Source organism: Gobius niger (genome assembly GCF_951799975.1).
Source record: "Gobius niger genome assembly, chromosome: 8".
In the NCBI taxonomy this organism is placed as follows: Eukaryota; Metazoa; Chordata; class Actinopteri; order Gobiiformes; family Gobiidae; genus Gobius; species Gobius niger.
Genome location: NC_136859.1, coordinates 20,695,068 through 20,709,444, shown reverse-complemented (window position 1 = coordinate 20,709,444; position 14,377 = coordinate 20,695,068). Strand labels below are relative to the sequence as shown.

The window sequence follows — 14,377 nt, the reverse complement described above, 5'->3', positions numbered from 1 at the left end:
AATCCCTCATTCTGCAAGTGTTCATTCGCCATGAAATATTGAGTAGGGTAAACAGCCTGCGCGCCGGTCCATCGCTGGCTGCTGTTCAAACAGCGGGCAGCAGCAAACACAGAGGTGAGCTGGGGGTCGCTGAGGCCATGCCAGTACCACAGCGGGACAGAGCTGCAAAGACCTCTGGGAAATTGAGGCGCTTCATGAGTGCAAACACATAAAAACAGTGCGCTGATGTTGCAGATAAGATATTACTACGCCAGCACTGATCATTGGTGTTTGGTCAGGGTAAATATGATGCTTAGCCACACAAAAGTCGAGGTTAACACTTTGTGAAGTGTTTCATCATTATGGGGGCATATTAAAATAATTATCTATCTATTACAGTTGTATCAATGTGCTGTGTTACTGACTGCTGCCCTTGGGTGGCTGCAAATGAGGCCCCACCACCCAACACCAAAGCAAAGAGACAAAGTGCTGACACGTGCAGATAAGAAAGGCAAGAACGCGAAAGATTAAAGAGACAATTTATTATCAATAATTAAGGCTAAGGAATTATTCTAATGAATTGGGTCTTGTCTAGATCAAGCCTTTATCTGCCGATCGCAGTACTCACTGCACTGTACACTCAAAGTGGGCTTTCCTTCGATTGACTGGGTTAAGCATTAAAAGGGGGTCATTTGATGACAGGATTCATGTCCTTTTTATTATTCGTTTACATTACATTTTTGAGCATGCAAATCAATGCCTAGTTCTAGATTCCACCTTGTATTTCTTTAAATTATTTGTTTTGTTCATCTGGGGGTCACCGTTTCACATATATTGCCTTTGCAGACAGTGTAGTATAGTAATGGTAGCTATATTGGTAACATATAAATTAAAGAGGTTGCATCCCATGTTTTCACTGCCATGGTGTAGCAGGGCACAGTGTGGGGTTTTCCATGTGGCTTGACCTGGGCCTGCTCTCTCTGCTCCATATTGCCACCATGCTGGCTCCAGGCAGGGCTCTTCCGCAGCCTGGTTACTCCCAGCCCTCTGAGCCCAGCCAATATGGCCATGCCGCTCGGCATGCTGGGCCACGGTTGCAAGCTCTGGGCACAGAATTAAAGCCAGATGCCCACTTAGTCAACGCACTGTGATGGGACTGAGCCCTTAAAAACGGAACCCCATATTATAACAGGGATACTGTAACTGCTGACTGCGTGTTTCAACTTTTGTTTGTTTGTTGCTTTCCATTACAGGTTTGCCCTTCTGAGTAGTTCCACTTCTGTTGACCACTCTGCAATGTTGCCATGAACAGACGCCCCAACTATTCCTGTCATCTTTTATTGAGTCATCCCACCTGTGCAGCATGCATCATCCTAACTATTTCTGGATCATGCTTCATACTTTATAATTGTATCTTTTCTCTTGTTCTGTGGGATTAAATCAGTTACGCAACACAAAAACATACACTATCAGGGTTTAAATAATAGGGGGGGAAAACGCAGATTTCATTCTAACTATTCAGTAACAGCAAATGCACAAAGAAACTCTGACCACCTTCTCGGCAGCAGCCTGTATCATGTTTTCCTACTTAAACAAAAACATCTTTCTTTGGACCTGTCAGCACTCTCATTTAAAAAAAGATGGCTGTATTAGCTGAAGGAGTTTATTATTACAAGCGTATAAATGGGAGGCATTTCAACAATTACTAAAGAAAACAGGTACGCGAGACAGGTCAGTTGTCTTTCGGAGCCCTGTTTTTAAAAGACTAATTACAAGCAATTGAGGCAAGGTCACTGCTGTCAGTCAAACTTCCAACGCTATACTTCCTTGTTTTTGAAGTGTTGGTTTAGGTGCCAGCGTGGGCCAGGAAAGAGAGGAGAACATTTACGATACTGAGCGCAGGCTTAAGTAAGTAGTGGGAAAAAATCCTGCAAAGTAGGATTTAACTGAATAATGTTGGACATTTTGGTGAAGGTCAGTCATTATTACACTGGTGTAAATCCATTATTATATTGTTAAGATACAGAGGAGTTAGACGGAAGCCATTCTGAGACATGCAGCAGATGCACAAATCTCACAAACTTAAATAAAATATTGTTTTGCATCTTTGCTATAATTAGACTATACACACGTTGTTGCTTACTGAAAAAGGCAACGTTTATTTTCTAACCCCCTCCCAAAAAACAAAACACCGTTTTTGTGTGTTTTGTTTTTTAATTGGCATCCTTTCATTTCCATAGTATTGTAAATTAAAAACGTCTGTATACCATTGCAGTGCTTCCCAATCAGGGGTACGTGTACATAAGCACATAGCAGAGGGTACTCGGAATAATTTCAGATAAAAAATGCAAGTGAAACTCCAAAGTTTTAAAGGAAAGCTGTTTAGATATTTGGTAGAAAAATGTATGAATCTGAGAGTACGTGAGCATTATTTTTTAACACAACACCATGTCTTTTTACTTTTGAAATGTAGTTTTACTTTATTCTAAACCCTCGAGGCAGACAGCACTCATAGCATAAATGAAAGGCCCAAGGAGTACGCCTGACAAAAAACAAAAATTATTCAACAAGATGCTTGGTGCTTATTTTGTCGATTAGTTGACCGGTCAAACCATTATTTGTCTTGGGTTTTCTCTTGTAAATACTATAACGAGTGTTATAGGGAATAACAGTGAGCAGACACAAGGCACTATGACAATGTCCTGAAGTTCTTGTGTTATGAAAAGTCAAGTGCGTCAGATTTGGGAAGTTAAGTGTCCGCGAACCTACATACCTAACCCTAAAGCAGATAGATGGAGGCAGACAAAGGCGCTCTTCCTCCCTCGACGCCTGCAGTGAGCAGCGATGGTGTGACTGAGACAGAGACCCAGTTGTGTCACTTCGGAGCAGTTCCCTCTCTCTTTCTCTCACCCAGAACCTGTCAGGGAGTCAGAGCCTGTCATCTCCCCCATCCTCCCCTCTGAATCCTCGTCCTCCTCTCTCCCAATGGGGCGACTGCAGTGCGCGTTAGCCTTTTAGTTAACGTCACTTCTGACCAGTTGGGACTGCCTTATTCACTTATTAGTGAAGTGAGTGCGGCTGTCCCCCGGTGAAAGGACAGCCAGGCCGTTTTCCTTATTTGCATAAAAATGTGAGTGTTGAAATGCTTTAATGTTAGAACTTCATTTACTTTTATCAACAATCAAAACGGATAGCCAAATTAATGACCATGAAAATACACTTACTTTAAAATGTTTAGTATTTATTTATTGTGAACGACGACTAAATTGAAAAGTTACCTTCGACCCCTTGTTTGATAGAAAACCCTTTGGGAAGTAACACCTAGTTAATCCAGCCTACTTTTAATAAGGCAGATATTGGCATCTGATGGAAAAAAGCAGATCGGTGCATCTGCTCTGGTCTGTTTGTTTAACTCTTCTAAACGTGGTCTCACAAAATTTCAGCAGCAACATTTATTTAGAAAGATGTAAAATAGATCAATAGCTTACTAGATGTCTGGTAAAGGTTTGGCACAAGTCAGAAATGGTCAGGAAAAGGTTTGGCGCTAGTTAACGTGTTATAATTTCTAAACGTATTTTTCAGAGCAATAAAGTGAATGTTTTTGATAATGTCATGTAAATAAAAAAAATAGTTGAGAAAACATCCAACTGTATTTTGCAGTGAGTCACAGCTTACCATCATCCGTGTGTGGGGACTGGGGCGAATGAATAGTGACTAAAGTTTTGAGAAGCTGCTAAGCAAGTATTTTTTAATATTTTCCCAATAAGTTTACTACTCGTCCAAGTTTGTTTATTTGTTTATTTGGTTGGGACAGTGCATATTAATGCACAAGCTACATCAGATCATAGCCTTGGGCTAATTTCCATCCGTCGTTCCCCATGTGCACCCTCAAACACACTCTCATTCATCCTGGCCTGGAGTACCCGGAGGAAACATACGCAGACACGGGGAGAACATGCAAACTCTACACAGAAAGGCCCCGTCCCTGGTGGGAATCGAACCCGGACCTTCCAACTGTGAAGCACGAGCCCATCCAAAGCCTGGGTAAGTGGATAAAGTTACATAAGAACCGGTAATTTATTCAGAGGGCCAAAACATATCAACTTGTACAGCCTTGCTTCATTCTTCTCATTGTGCCTCTGAGATCCACACTTCACCTGAACTGACTTGGGACTGATTTGGCTAAGTAGATCCTGGCATTACCTCCAGCGCCCTCCCTCCACTCCTCCTCCTCCTCCTCTTTTCCTTTGACTAACAGATCTCCCTCGTGTTCTAAAAATACCAGGTGAACAGGGCCGTAGTAGAGATGGTGATGAAACTGCCTCTCTGACACTGTCCCACTGCAATCCATCTCTCCGCTGCCTGCCAGCCAGCATATGTTTGCAATTGGCTCCCCCCTGCAACCCCCATCGCTCCTCAAAAACACCCCCCCCCCTTCAGCACACCCCCCCATCACTGGTCCCAGGTTGCCTTCTCAGATACCCCCATACACACTTACATACGTACGACAATCCCCTATCTACCTTTCCCAGTCTTCAGGTCTTTCAAAACCAGTGCAGTTATCAATCATCGGCGGACCGTTGTCAGAGCAGGCCAAAGCTGCTCAGTACGTATCGCCTTCTCGAGCTCCTTCCTTCCCTGTGTCCTCTGCCTCCTCTTTCCTACACTTGGTGCCCAAATTTGTTCCACTTAATAAGCCCTCCCCAATGACCTTGTGCTAATTAAGCTGCTCAGCGTTGAAAATATGATGGTTAATTAATGATGAGATAAATTTTGTCTGCAGGACCGTCAGAAAAATGATGACGCTGTATTTTACCCGTTTAAATAGAAGAAACCTTGTGGCTGTCCTCTCTCTCTCTCTCTCTCTCTCATGTGAAAAGTGGAAAGGTGAATGATCCATATAGAGGAGGAAAACGGCCGTCTTTTGATGACAGTTAGCATGCGCACGAGTAGGTGAATAAAAAAGGAGTGTTTTCGCATCTGCAATATTACTTCTAAAGTGTGAGTGATGTAATGACGAAGCGTGACATAATGTGTCATGGCTGAGTGGAGTGACAGGAGCAGTGAGTGAGCTCAATGCTATCAGGTAACACACACGAGTGCAGCAGCTTCATTCAAGTCTCTGTGAGTGTGCGAGTGTGTGCGTTCCTGCTGACCTTGCTGTGTCGCTGAGTTATAATGTACAAGCCACTGACACAAAGGGGTCTTTCGGAGACAAAATAGAGTGAAGTTCCACACGGGAATACTTTGCAGACGACATAATAAAATGAAGATGTTCGACAAAAATAGCCAGGTTTCTATTATGAGCAAAAATGCAGCGCAATAAAAAGGGTTTTAAGAGCTACCTGGGTTGTTTATTCTTTCCATTTGATTGATATGTGTTCTGTATTCAATAGAAATAACACATTTTTGTTGATTATTTTGTAAAACAAAAAGCATACTATTAATAAAATACAATGATTTGAGGATATTGTACAACATTTTTATTCCTTGATTACAGTGTGCAAACTGTCTAGTGCTTTGATTGTACACCCATTTTTATTATGTTACATAGATTGTAGTATTTATTCTATGTAATGTTATGGGAACTCGAGTTCAAGTAGGGCTGTCACGATAATTACTATATTGACTTATCATTTATAACGATTAAACGATATTTTTGGGTTCGATATTTATAGTCTGTACATTTATCAACATTTCCCCCTATTTCTTCTTTGTAAAACGTTGCAAACCGTTATATTTCATGTTTAGTGCAGCTTGTGTGGTATTTTAGGATATGATGATGCACTTTTAGAACAAAGGTTTACTGTATTTTTATGCCTGAGAGTTGACAGTATCCAGTATCGTTAGAGTCAATAATATCATTTATCACAATACTTTCCTCCCTCAATATATCGAGCTTGTTATAACAAATTTGTTATCGTGACAGGCTTAAGTTCAAGTGAGTTTTTTGAACGTCAGATTTTCAAACTGTGCAGCAATATTACGCAGCTATTTTCCCTCAAAACTCATTGGCGTAATACTTGTGCACACAGTGGAGAAAAAAACATGTAGAAAATTTTTTTTTGGAATAAGTGACAATGTGAAGATCTTGCCTTCATCTAATCCAGATGAGCAGCTGACAATATAAATACAGTTTTCACTGTCAGAGATGGAGAGGCATCTGGCCGCACAGCCACTTGTCAAACCCAATAGCACATGTTGTCAAAAATATCAATTTGGTTGTGGTATAATGAAAAAGCAGGTCTGTTTCTATTTTAGCAGCTCACTTGACAGATTGAGAGGTGTTTAGCATCTCGTTTTGGCTTGTCAGAATTGAAGGGGGGCCTCACAACTTCATCTCCACATCTTTCTTGTTCTCACAGACCCTGACAAACTGACAGCACTGCTCTGCTTCTGATCGACAGGGCCAAGCGGGAGGTATTACACACACATAAACATGCACAAACACACTGGCGCATACGCATCATTCATCCTTAATTCAAGAGGGAGGCCAGAGTGTGAGATGAGGAAGGAAGCCAGATAAAGTTTGACAGAAAAGAGGATAAGCAAGAGACCAAGGCAGACAGAATGAGTGAAAGTCATTTAAGTCGTTTGGTAGGAGGAGGATCGAGAGTTAAATTTAATTTGTTACTTAACTTGTGGGAATTTTAGATTTGAAGGCTGCAAAACCCAGATTGTAGATTTAATTTAATTTAATTGCCAGCTGCAGCTCTGAGATCTTTGAAACCGAGTTTGACAGCCGCATTGCAAATACATACGAGGTAGACCGATACTGCAACTAGACACAGACCGTGGTTTCAGTTTATTGAAATGTGAAGCATATGCACACTATATTTGGTATTTTTTTCTATCACTGGTATAACTTTTCATGTTTACCCCTACCGGCTCATACCACACACACAGCCTAATTCCTAGTATACACTTTTTAGAAGTTCTATTAGTGCTGTAGCTGTGATGGCTGATGCTTCAGTTGTATTGTGTGTGCATTAAAAAAGCAGGCGTCTGTGTACCTCTCTTTACGCTGTCCCACTCCGTGTTTTCCCAGCAGGTGGGTGCTCAGGTGTTTCTTCATCACAAAAGCCCATCTGCAAAAACAAAGGCATAGAGGTCCTGGGTTAATCGTGTAGTAAAACACTAACTCTTTGTTTGAATCCGCTTTCTTCCATCCTTGTTTTACATTTGTAGACCTTTCCCAGAGCAGAACCTGACAGTAACATTATGGTTTATTAAGCTGTCGGAGCATTATAAGGTGGAATAACCATTGTTGTGTTAATTGATGAAAGCTATTCGTGTGAAACCACTGAACGTATAATTTGCTAACATTTAACGTATTTGTTTAAGAGTAAAAAGCCATTTGGGTCAGACAGTTAAATGACAATGTACAAGTAAAGAATACCATATGCAGTATATCAATGTGCCAACAAAATATGCATGCTATTAGACAGATTCCACCGTGCTCACAATATTCAGCAGAGGCACGCACAGCAGTCCAAACTGCCTTGGCACCACAAGTTGACAGTGACCGCAGTGTCCTGACTTTGGGAGTTTACTGTGTCTCCTAAACAGCATATGAAAACATAATGAAGGGATGACAGCACTAACTACTCTGAACATTCAAGCCGCTTCTCCAGTGTTTTCATGCAGTTGCCTTTTGGTTTAGCACCCATCACTTCCGATTACTGCCCACAGGGTGACAGTGACCACATCTGAAGGCCAGGGACTAGGCTGCGCGACATGAAAGGGACCAAGGCGGGACAAGCGGCCCAGTGTTTGGCACTGTCACTGCACACTGCGCCCTCCTCTGTGGGACTCCTCGTTCCTTCTATTCGGGAGGTTTTCACTTTGCCTTTTTTTTTTTTCCAGCGCCGTAGATCGCTGTAGATCATTATTCTGTTTTCTCTCCGGCAAGCCCGTCTGTGTCTTCTGAAGCTTTCCTACAATGTTTTGGAGTCAGTCTATCATGAAGCAAAAGCATAATTATTTCGCCATTTATGTCACCCAGTCCCCCATCCAACGTCTGGACACACACACACACACAAGAGTCCCGTCCGTCACTTCGCCCCGTAGGCACACACTAACTAACACCACCATATAAATATTCAAACATGTGCCACTGTTTGCCTCGTTACCATCACTCTACATTTTCTTATTGCTTCCGAACTCAATCCATCCACATGTCCAGAATTCTGCCTCGGAGTTAAACTAGTGCATAGAAACATCTTGTATACTCCAATAAGGAACAATAACAAGATGAAAATGTTCAGTCTTTGTGCCCGAATGAAAAGGGCTGTCACTGATGGCATCATCTATAAATACACAAACAGCATAATTAAGAGATTTCTGACAAAATAAGGATGAATTGATAGATTTGAGGGAAAATCACGGCCTTGGTTTACGCTTGTTTAAGTCGCTGTGTTTAGACGGGAAGAAAAAAGAGCTTGCAAACATTTCTGTTAATTATGTATTACAGCTGTCCTTCATAAACCTAATTACAGAGTGCTGAAAGGCAACAGGGCCAATTTGCATATGCGTATGAAAGACAAGACATATGCAAAATATGATTTTAATTAGCATTCTTTGATTGCGAGGGGTACAAATCAAACTGGCATGTTGTGAGATTCTCATCTCGCCCATTTTTCCTGGATTATTCTCAGAGAGCAAGATGGGTAATGCTCTGCGGAGGCACCTGGCAAAGACACACACAAACATGCATATTCAGAATGCACATCCACAAGCCTAAATAATAACAAGTGGCTAATGCCCGCAGAACCATGCAAACACACTCATAATGAGTTATTCACCATGTAATTGTCAGGGCGACACACACTTTGGCTAATTCCATGAGAAATGATAGACAGCAGACAAAGTGTGGCAAGTGCTATGGGCAACAACACCCACAAAAGCCTTTTATATGTCACGTACATAAAACCAAACAGTAAAGACCGCATCCATTTGTTTAAAGTGAGTGCAATCGACCCCCCGCCCTGCTGCGAACTCATGTGCCACTAAGGTCAAGGCCGCAGCTCGTCGCCTGCTGCCGTGGGCCGCATCATCAGCCTCAACTATCAGCCGAGATGGTTACTCTAACAAAGGGATACTTTAACATGCCATTCATCCATATCAATTCTCTGCCCCCCCATGAAATGAACTAATAAGGCTGTGCCTGTGCCCTCCAGGGAGTCTCATAATATCCGTTGCAGATATGAAAAAAGGAAAGAGAAAGACAGAGGCTCTGCTGTTTCACGTTCGACTTTCCCTTCAGACTAATCGGCGCGCCACAGCTCGTTAGGTCCGTGACGTGCCAGAGCTTTACCGATAAGCAGGGGAGACACGGCTCAATTACCCACAGTTACAATCTTTCCCTCTCTTTCCTCCGCCGCCTGACGATGAAGAGATAACATGTCAATATTGGATACAAACAACTTCATTTGCCTAATGGTGTTCCTGGATAGGCCCATCCACAGGTCTGGAAGGGATGGAGATCTAAGAAAGGGCCTAGAGCAACACTTGGCACAGAAAAGCTATAAGCCAACCTTCAAAATCGCAAGCAGCGATTGCCAAGAGCCATGCACATTTTGAGGAAGGAATGACAGAATATATTTGGTAAATGCGAGTAATGTAACATGCGCTTTAGCTTTAAAATTGCATCACTACAACTGTTTGCTCACTGGTCGTCAATAGATCAGATCAAAGGTGTTAAGTTCTCTTTTTCTTCAGAATGAAAGTTTTCTGCCTGCCGTTTGCAGTTCTTAACAATGCAACATAGGCAAATCTTTGGGCTGAAAAATTAGCCTGGAGTTGAACAAACTTCTGTATTGTAATTGGCTAAAAGGTAAGTGAAAAACCATTACCAGAGAACCACCAGATGTAGGAAGCACTCAACCCTCACCAGGCAGAGCTGCTGGCTGCTACAGAGGAATAGTGCCCCTCCATAGGGCACAGATGTAGGCAGGAGACATTGGTGCTCCCTAAAGTTATGGGACTATGGTTGAGCTCTTTTAGAGAGGACATATAGTACACACCAACACACACACACACACACACACACACACACACACACACACACACACAGACACATTCGCTTTGCAGAGGTCTGCTGCGCCCCAAAGAAATGAGTGTGTGCGGGCTCATCCTGTGCCAGTCCTAATGATGGCCTCCACCTGCTGCTTTAATGTCACAGCTGGATCGGCCTGCATCGCTCACTGACTGCGGCTCCCATCAGCAGCAGGTAGCTCCCCGATGCACACTTTCCCCCTCCATCTCCCCTCACAGCCGGGACCCTCTCCTCTGCCATCACTGCATCTGAATAGTCCACACAATCCATCTGTCTCTGCTTAGATTTACGATAAGGAAATACAAAATCACCTTTCATTTCAGTGTCACACTGTGTGATGTCTTATGTTGAATGACTTCACTATATAACCATAGAGTATTGCTTGTTGTTGACAGAATACAACAATGTATATTGAATTTAACAATACCCACTTATCCCAGCAGCTATGGGTCTACAGGTTGGCTGTGAATTGGACAAATGAGGAGGAAAAAAAACATGCTTATTCCTTGTATTTACTCACTGCAAAAGTAACAATTCCTCAGTGCACAGAACACATGCAAAATCGTAATGTTAAAAACAACATTATCGAAATGGACCCCATACAGACTTACTTGATAATAGTTGACTCACCAAGACAAGTGCGAACCAACTAACCATGAATCATATCAGTCACACAATATCCACTCTTAATAGAACGTAAAGAAAAAACTCTATACTGAAAACAGACAGCATGTGTTGGTCATACTGGAGCATTACACTTAAACACGTTGACAGTACTTGTCATACTTCGTAGAAAACAAAACAATGTGTTTTTTAGCAAATAAAGTGAGTGAAACGTGGCATGCAGGTAAGTTGAAATGTCTTCTGTGAGAGGCTTTGACAGGCAGCTGAACTGACAGAAGAACACAAACCAACACTTGGCTGACAGCAACCCTGGAGCGCCGAGACAGCTCCGACATGCCAGACAGACAGATAAACAGACAGGAACAAGAAGTGGCAAGATTAGACTTTTATTGACAGACAGAGTGACTGCTTCCCGCCATGGAGACGGGCAGGCAAACATCACGAATAAGGACTAAAGAAAGCGATTCTGCCGAGTTTACGGGCTAACTTTAATGGATGTTCTACAAGTCAGCCTATAGCAGCACATCGGGAGAACTAAATGTGGTGTCGAATTTGCAGATGCAGAGATAGATGGTGATGGAGGAATGGAGAAGAAAAGCCACAGGAGACAAGAGGGAAAAGCAACACGAATATATGAAAAAATCATGATGGAGTAGCCGGATAAGTCGCCGTGAATGCGAACCAGGGAGAGACGCAGAGGCAAATGCAGTTTGTGGTGCTGTCGCTTTGTTTGATGGAAGTATGAGGCGACTTTACATCAATATAGCTTGGGCCTCTAAGAGATCCACTTATGAGTGTCCCATAATGCAGCAGATATTGGGAAGAGAAATAAATAACTAAACCATCAGAATTGATTTTGCTCATGCTTCTTTCACAACACTTGATCTATTCTAAGATGATCTTGATAAAAATACAAGAGAGAGGAACTGTTTCTCTGACAACTGCTCAATATAAAGTGTCTCAGAGAAACAGTCACCTCTATGTTGCTGAAGCTTGTGGTGAATCCGTCATGTGTATGTGCACATTTTGTCCTCTATTCTGACGAGGTACATAAAATGCTCTGCCTCTCCAAAGGGGTTTTTGGATCATCTGCTGAGGCAGGTGATGGGCCTTGACGGATTGATTGAGGCAAAGTTCTCATCGACAGTGGCAGCGCCCCATAGAGCTCCCAGCTCCAGTGCACACTGTTCCATTAAAGGATCATTTAGAGGAGAGCAAGTTCCACCTGCACTTATGCAGAGCACAGCCTAATGTGAGATGAAACAGACATTTCCAAGCTACAGGAAGACAGGGAGGAAGGAAGAAAAAAGATGTAATAAAAAAAAAAGAGTCAGACCGCTCCCAACAGCGCATTTTCATCTTCAAGAGAATACCGATTGATGAAGTCATCTATTATTGATATGATCATCGTTATGCGCCTATGGCACTTTCAATGTTACAGAGCCTTCAGCGCACGGCGTCATTGCACTGTTTGCATATTATGCTACTGAGCTTCATTATATTTTCTAATTAAGCTTTAATTTGGGATTTAAATCTTAAGTGAGGGGAGAAAGTTGAAATTGCTGAACAAGAAAGAACAACACAAGGCGTCAAGATGAAAGTAGACAGTTACACAAATGGCTGCAGCACTTTCACCAAACACATCCATTGTAAGGAATCAGCACAAACGAGATTCTCTTTTTTATTGATGGCAACGGCGTTCACTATGAAAACAGAACAAGAGCTGGGAAACATTTTAATTGAAATACATAACATCTTAAAGTACTGTTGTGCTACTGGGAGGTGAAAAACTCTCATTTTACACAACAAAACAAAATGAATCAAAAATGCAGGCTGTTAAAGGCTGTTAGCTTCTCTTGCTAATGCATCTCTCTCTCATTCCTTTCTTCTCCTCCTCTCTGCAGTGCAGTTAAAGATATGAAAAATATATGGGCTTTTTTTTCCTCTCTTCCCCCTCTCTCTTCCTCAGTGCCGTGTTAAATCATTAAAGAGAAGTCCTGCTCATTATCTCTCTAAACAAAACTTCTCTTAAACCAAATAAATCACCGTTGTGCAGCGCAGCTAACAGCCGTGAAGGGATAAATTACAAAGCGCCTCACTGGCAGCGCTGGTATTTTAAAAAGCTTGCTGCACAATTTCTATGATGTGCAGTAATTTGTAATGCAGGTTTCCTTATGTTTCGAGGTCTCCTCAGGTGTGTATTGGGTGCACTGGGAGACGGGGTGAAGACTGGGGGTTGTTCTTTACTATTTCAATATTATTAAGCCTGATAGATGGCGAACATTATTCCTATAAAAGCAAATATATGATTTGATGATAATGTAGAGGGCTTTGAGTATTGTTTTTTTCTTCTGTGCGCTATGTTAATAAGGTTCTTTCTGATGTGACAAGAATACAAAGAACAGTCACTTAGTTAGCTTAATCAAATCGTTTCAACCAATTCAAAATGTGAGCAGGAGAACTACCAATTAGAGTCATTTGTGATTGAAACAGTTGACTATTATCCACTGTGACTTCATAAACAGCTCTGCAAACCCTTATCTGATGCTAAAGAGTCTAATTGGGGGCAGTATCTTCTGCTCTCACCTCTGCACGCAGTTCTGGCCCCGTCTCATGATCCTTCTGGGAGCAGAGATGAGCCCCTGCGCGAGCGACCGCCTGGCCCCCGGTGGGCAGATTAAACCAGGATAACAGAGCAGCACTTGGGTCCGTTTACAACACCAAGCCTTCTCTGAGCCTCTTGAGGATACAGAGCAACACCAGCCCTGAGACCTTAAGCCCCCGCACACACGCAAAGAAACCAACTCCCAAATATGATTTATTTAGTGTGTTTACTGTAGTTGCCATTTGCTGTCCTATGAGAGTAAATTAACAGTAAGATCCGGTTTCTTTTCGGATTCTCCCTTGAGGGGTTGCCACAGCAGATCAACTGCGTCCGACCCTGCAGTGATTTGCATCTTGGTTTGGCGACAGATGCACTTTCTAACTCAAATCTCTCCATTTGTATGGGCTTGGGAAAAACGTGTTTGCGCCTTAACCTCCTTAAGGACTTTCAATTATGTACAATACAATGTAATGTACTTGAAAACATTGTTTCAACCAAGTAATGGTATTGAAACTGTCTATCAAGCTAAATTTGGAGTTGGTTTGGCCCAACTGTACATTATTATCTTAAAGGTATAGTGCGCCCACAGTGTCCCAGATATTTTTAGAACAGTGAGTGTAAATGTCTGCTTGCATTACAATATCACGACTGATTTTTTCTATATTGAATCTGCAGTACTAACTTGAACCCAATATTTATCACAGTTAGACCTTACAGTCCAACCTGAAGAAGCAAAGAATAGAGAAAAAGAAGTAAAAGGTGTGAACTGAGTTGAAAATGAATCCAAACTCAAAAAGACAGCCTCTAATTTCCATCGCTGTTGTTTTGTTGACTGCTCTCGCACATTAAAACGAAGCAGGGCAACATGACAAGCAAGACTTGTACTTCTCTCACTATAGTTTTGCTCAAGCACATAATCCATAAAACATAAGGGCTCACTATTGACGTTCATTTTTCCCTCTTTTCTCAGGCGTCTTGAGTGAAGGGCGTAGCTGGATGTCAGGCCTGTCAGTCGGCCAGATACCACTCTCATTATCCTTCTGCCTCTCTAAAGGGCAGCTAAGGTCACTCTTCCAACCAACGAAATAAGTCATTACAACATCATTCCAACA

The 14,377-nt window shown here is 42.2% G+C and overlaps 1 protein-coding gene across 1 annotated transcript in view; it reads right to left on the bottom strand.

Moving 5' to 3' along the window:
• znf407 (zinc finger protein 407) overlaps positions 1 to 14,377 on the bottom strand; it is a 127,666-nt gene that overhangs the window by 65,743 nt on the left and 47,546 nt on the right. Inside the window, exon 5 of the mRNA XM_079561109.1 lies at positions 6,993 to 7,067. Within this exon, the coding sequence (XP_079417235.1) occupies positions 6,993 to 7,067 (75 nt within the window). The remainder of the gene's footprint in view (positions 1 to 6,992; positions 7,068 to 14,377) is intronic.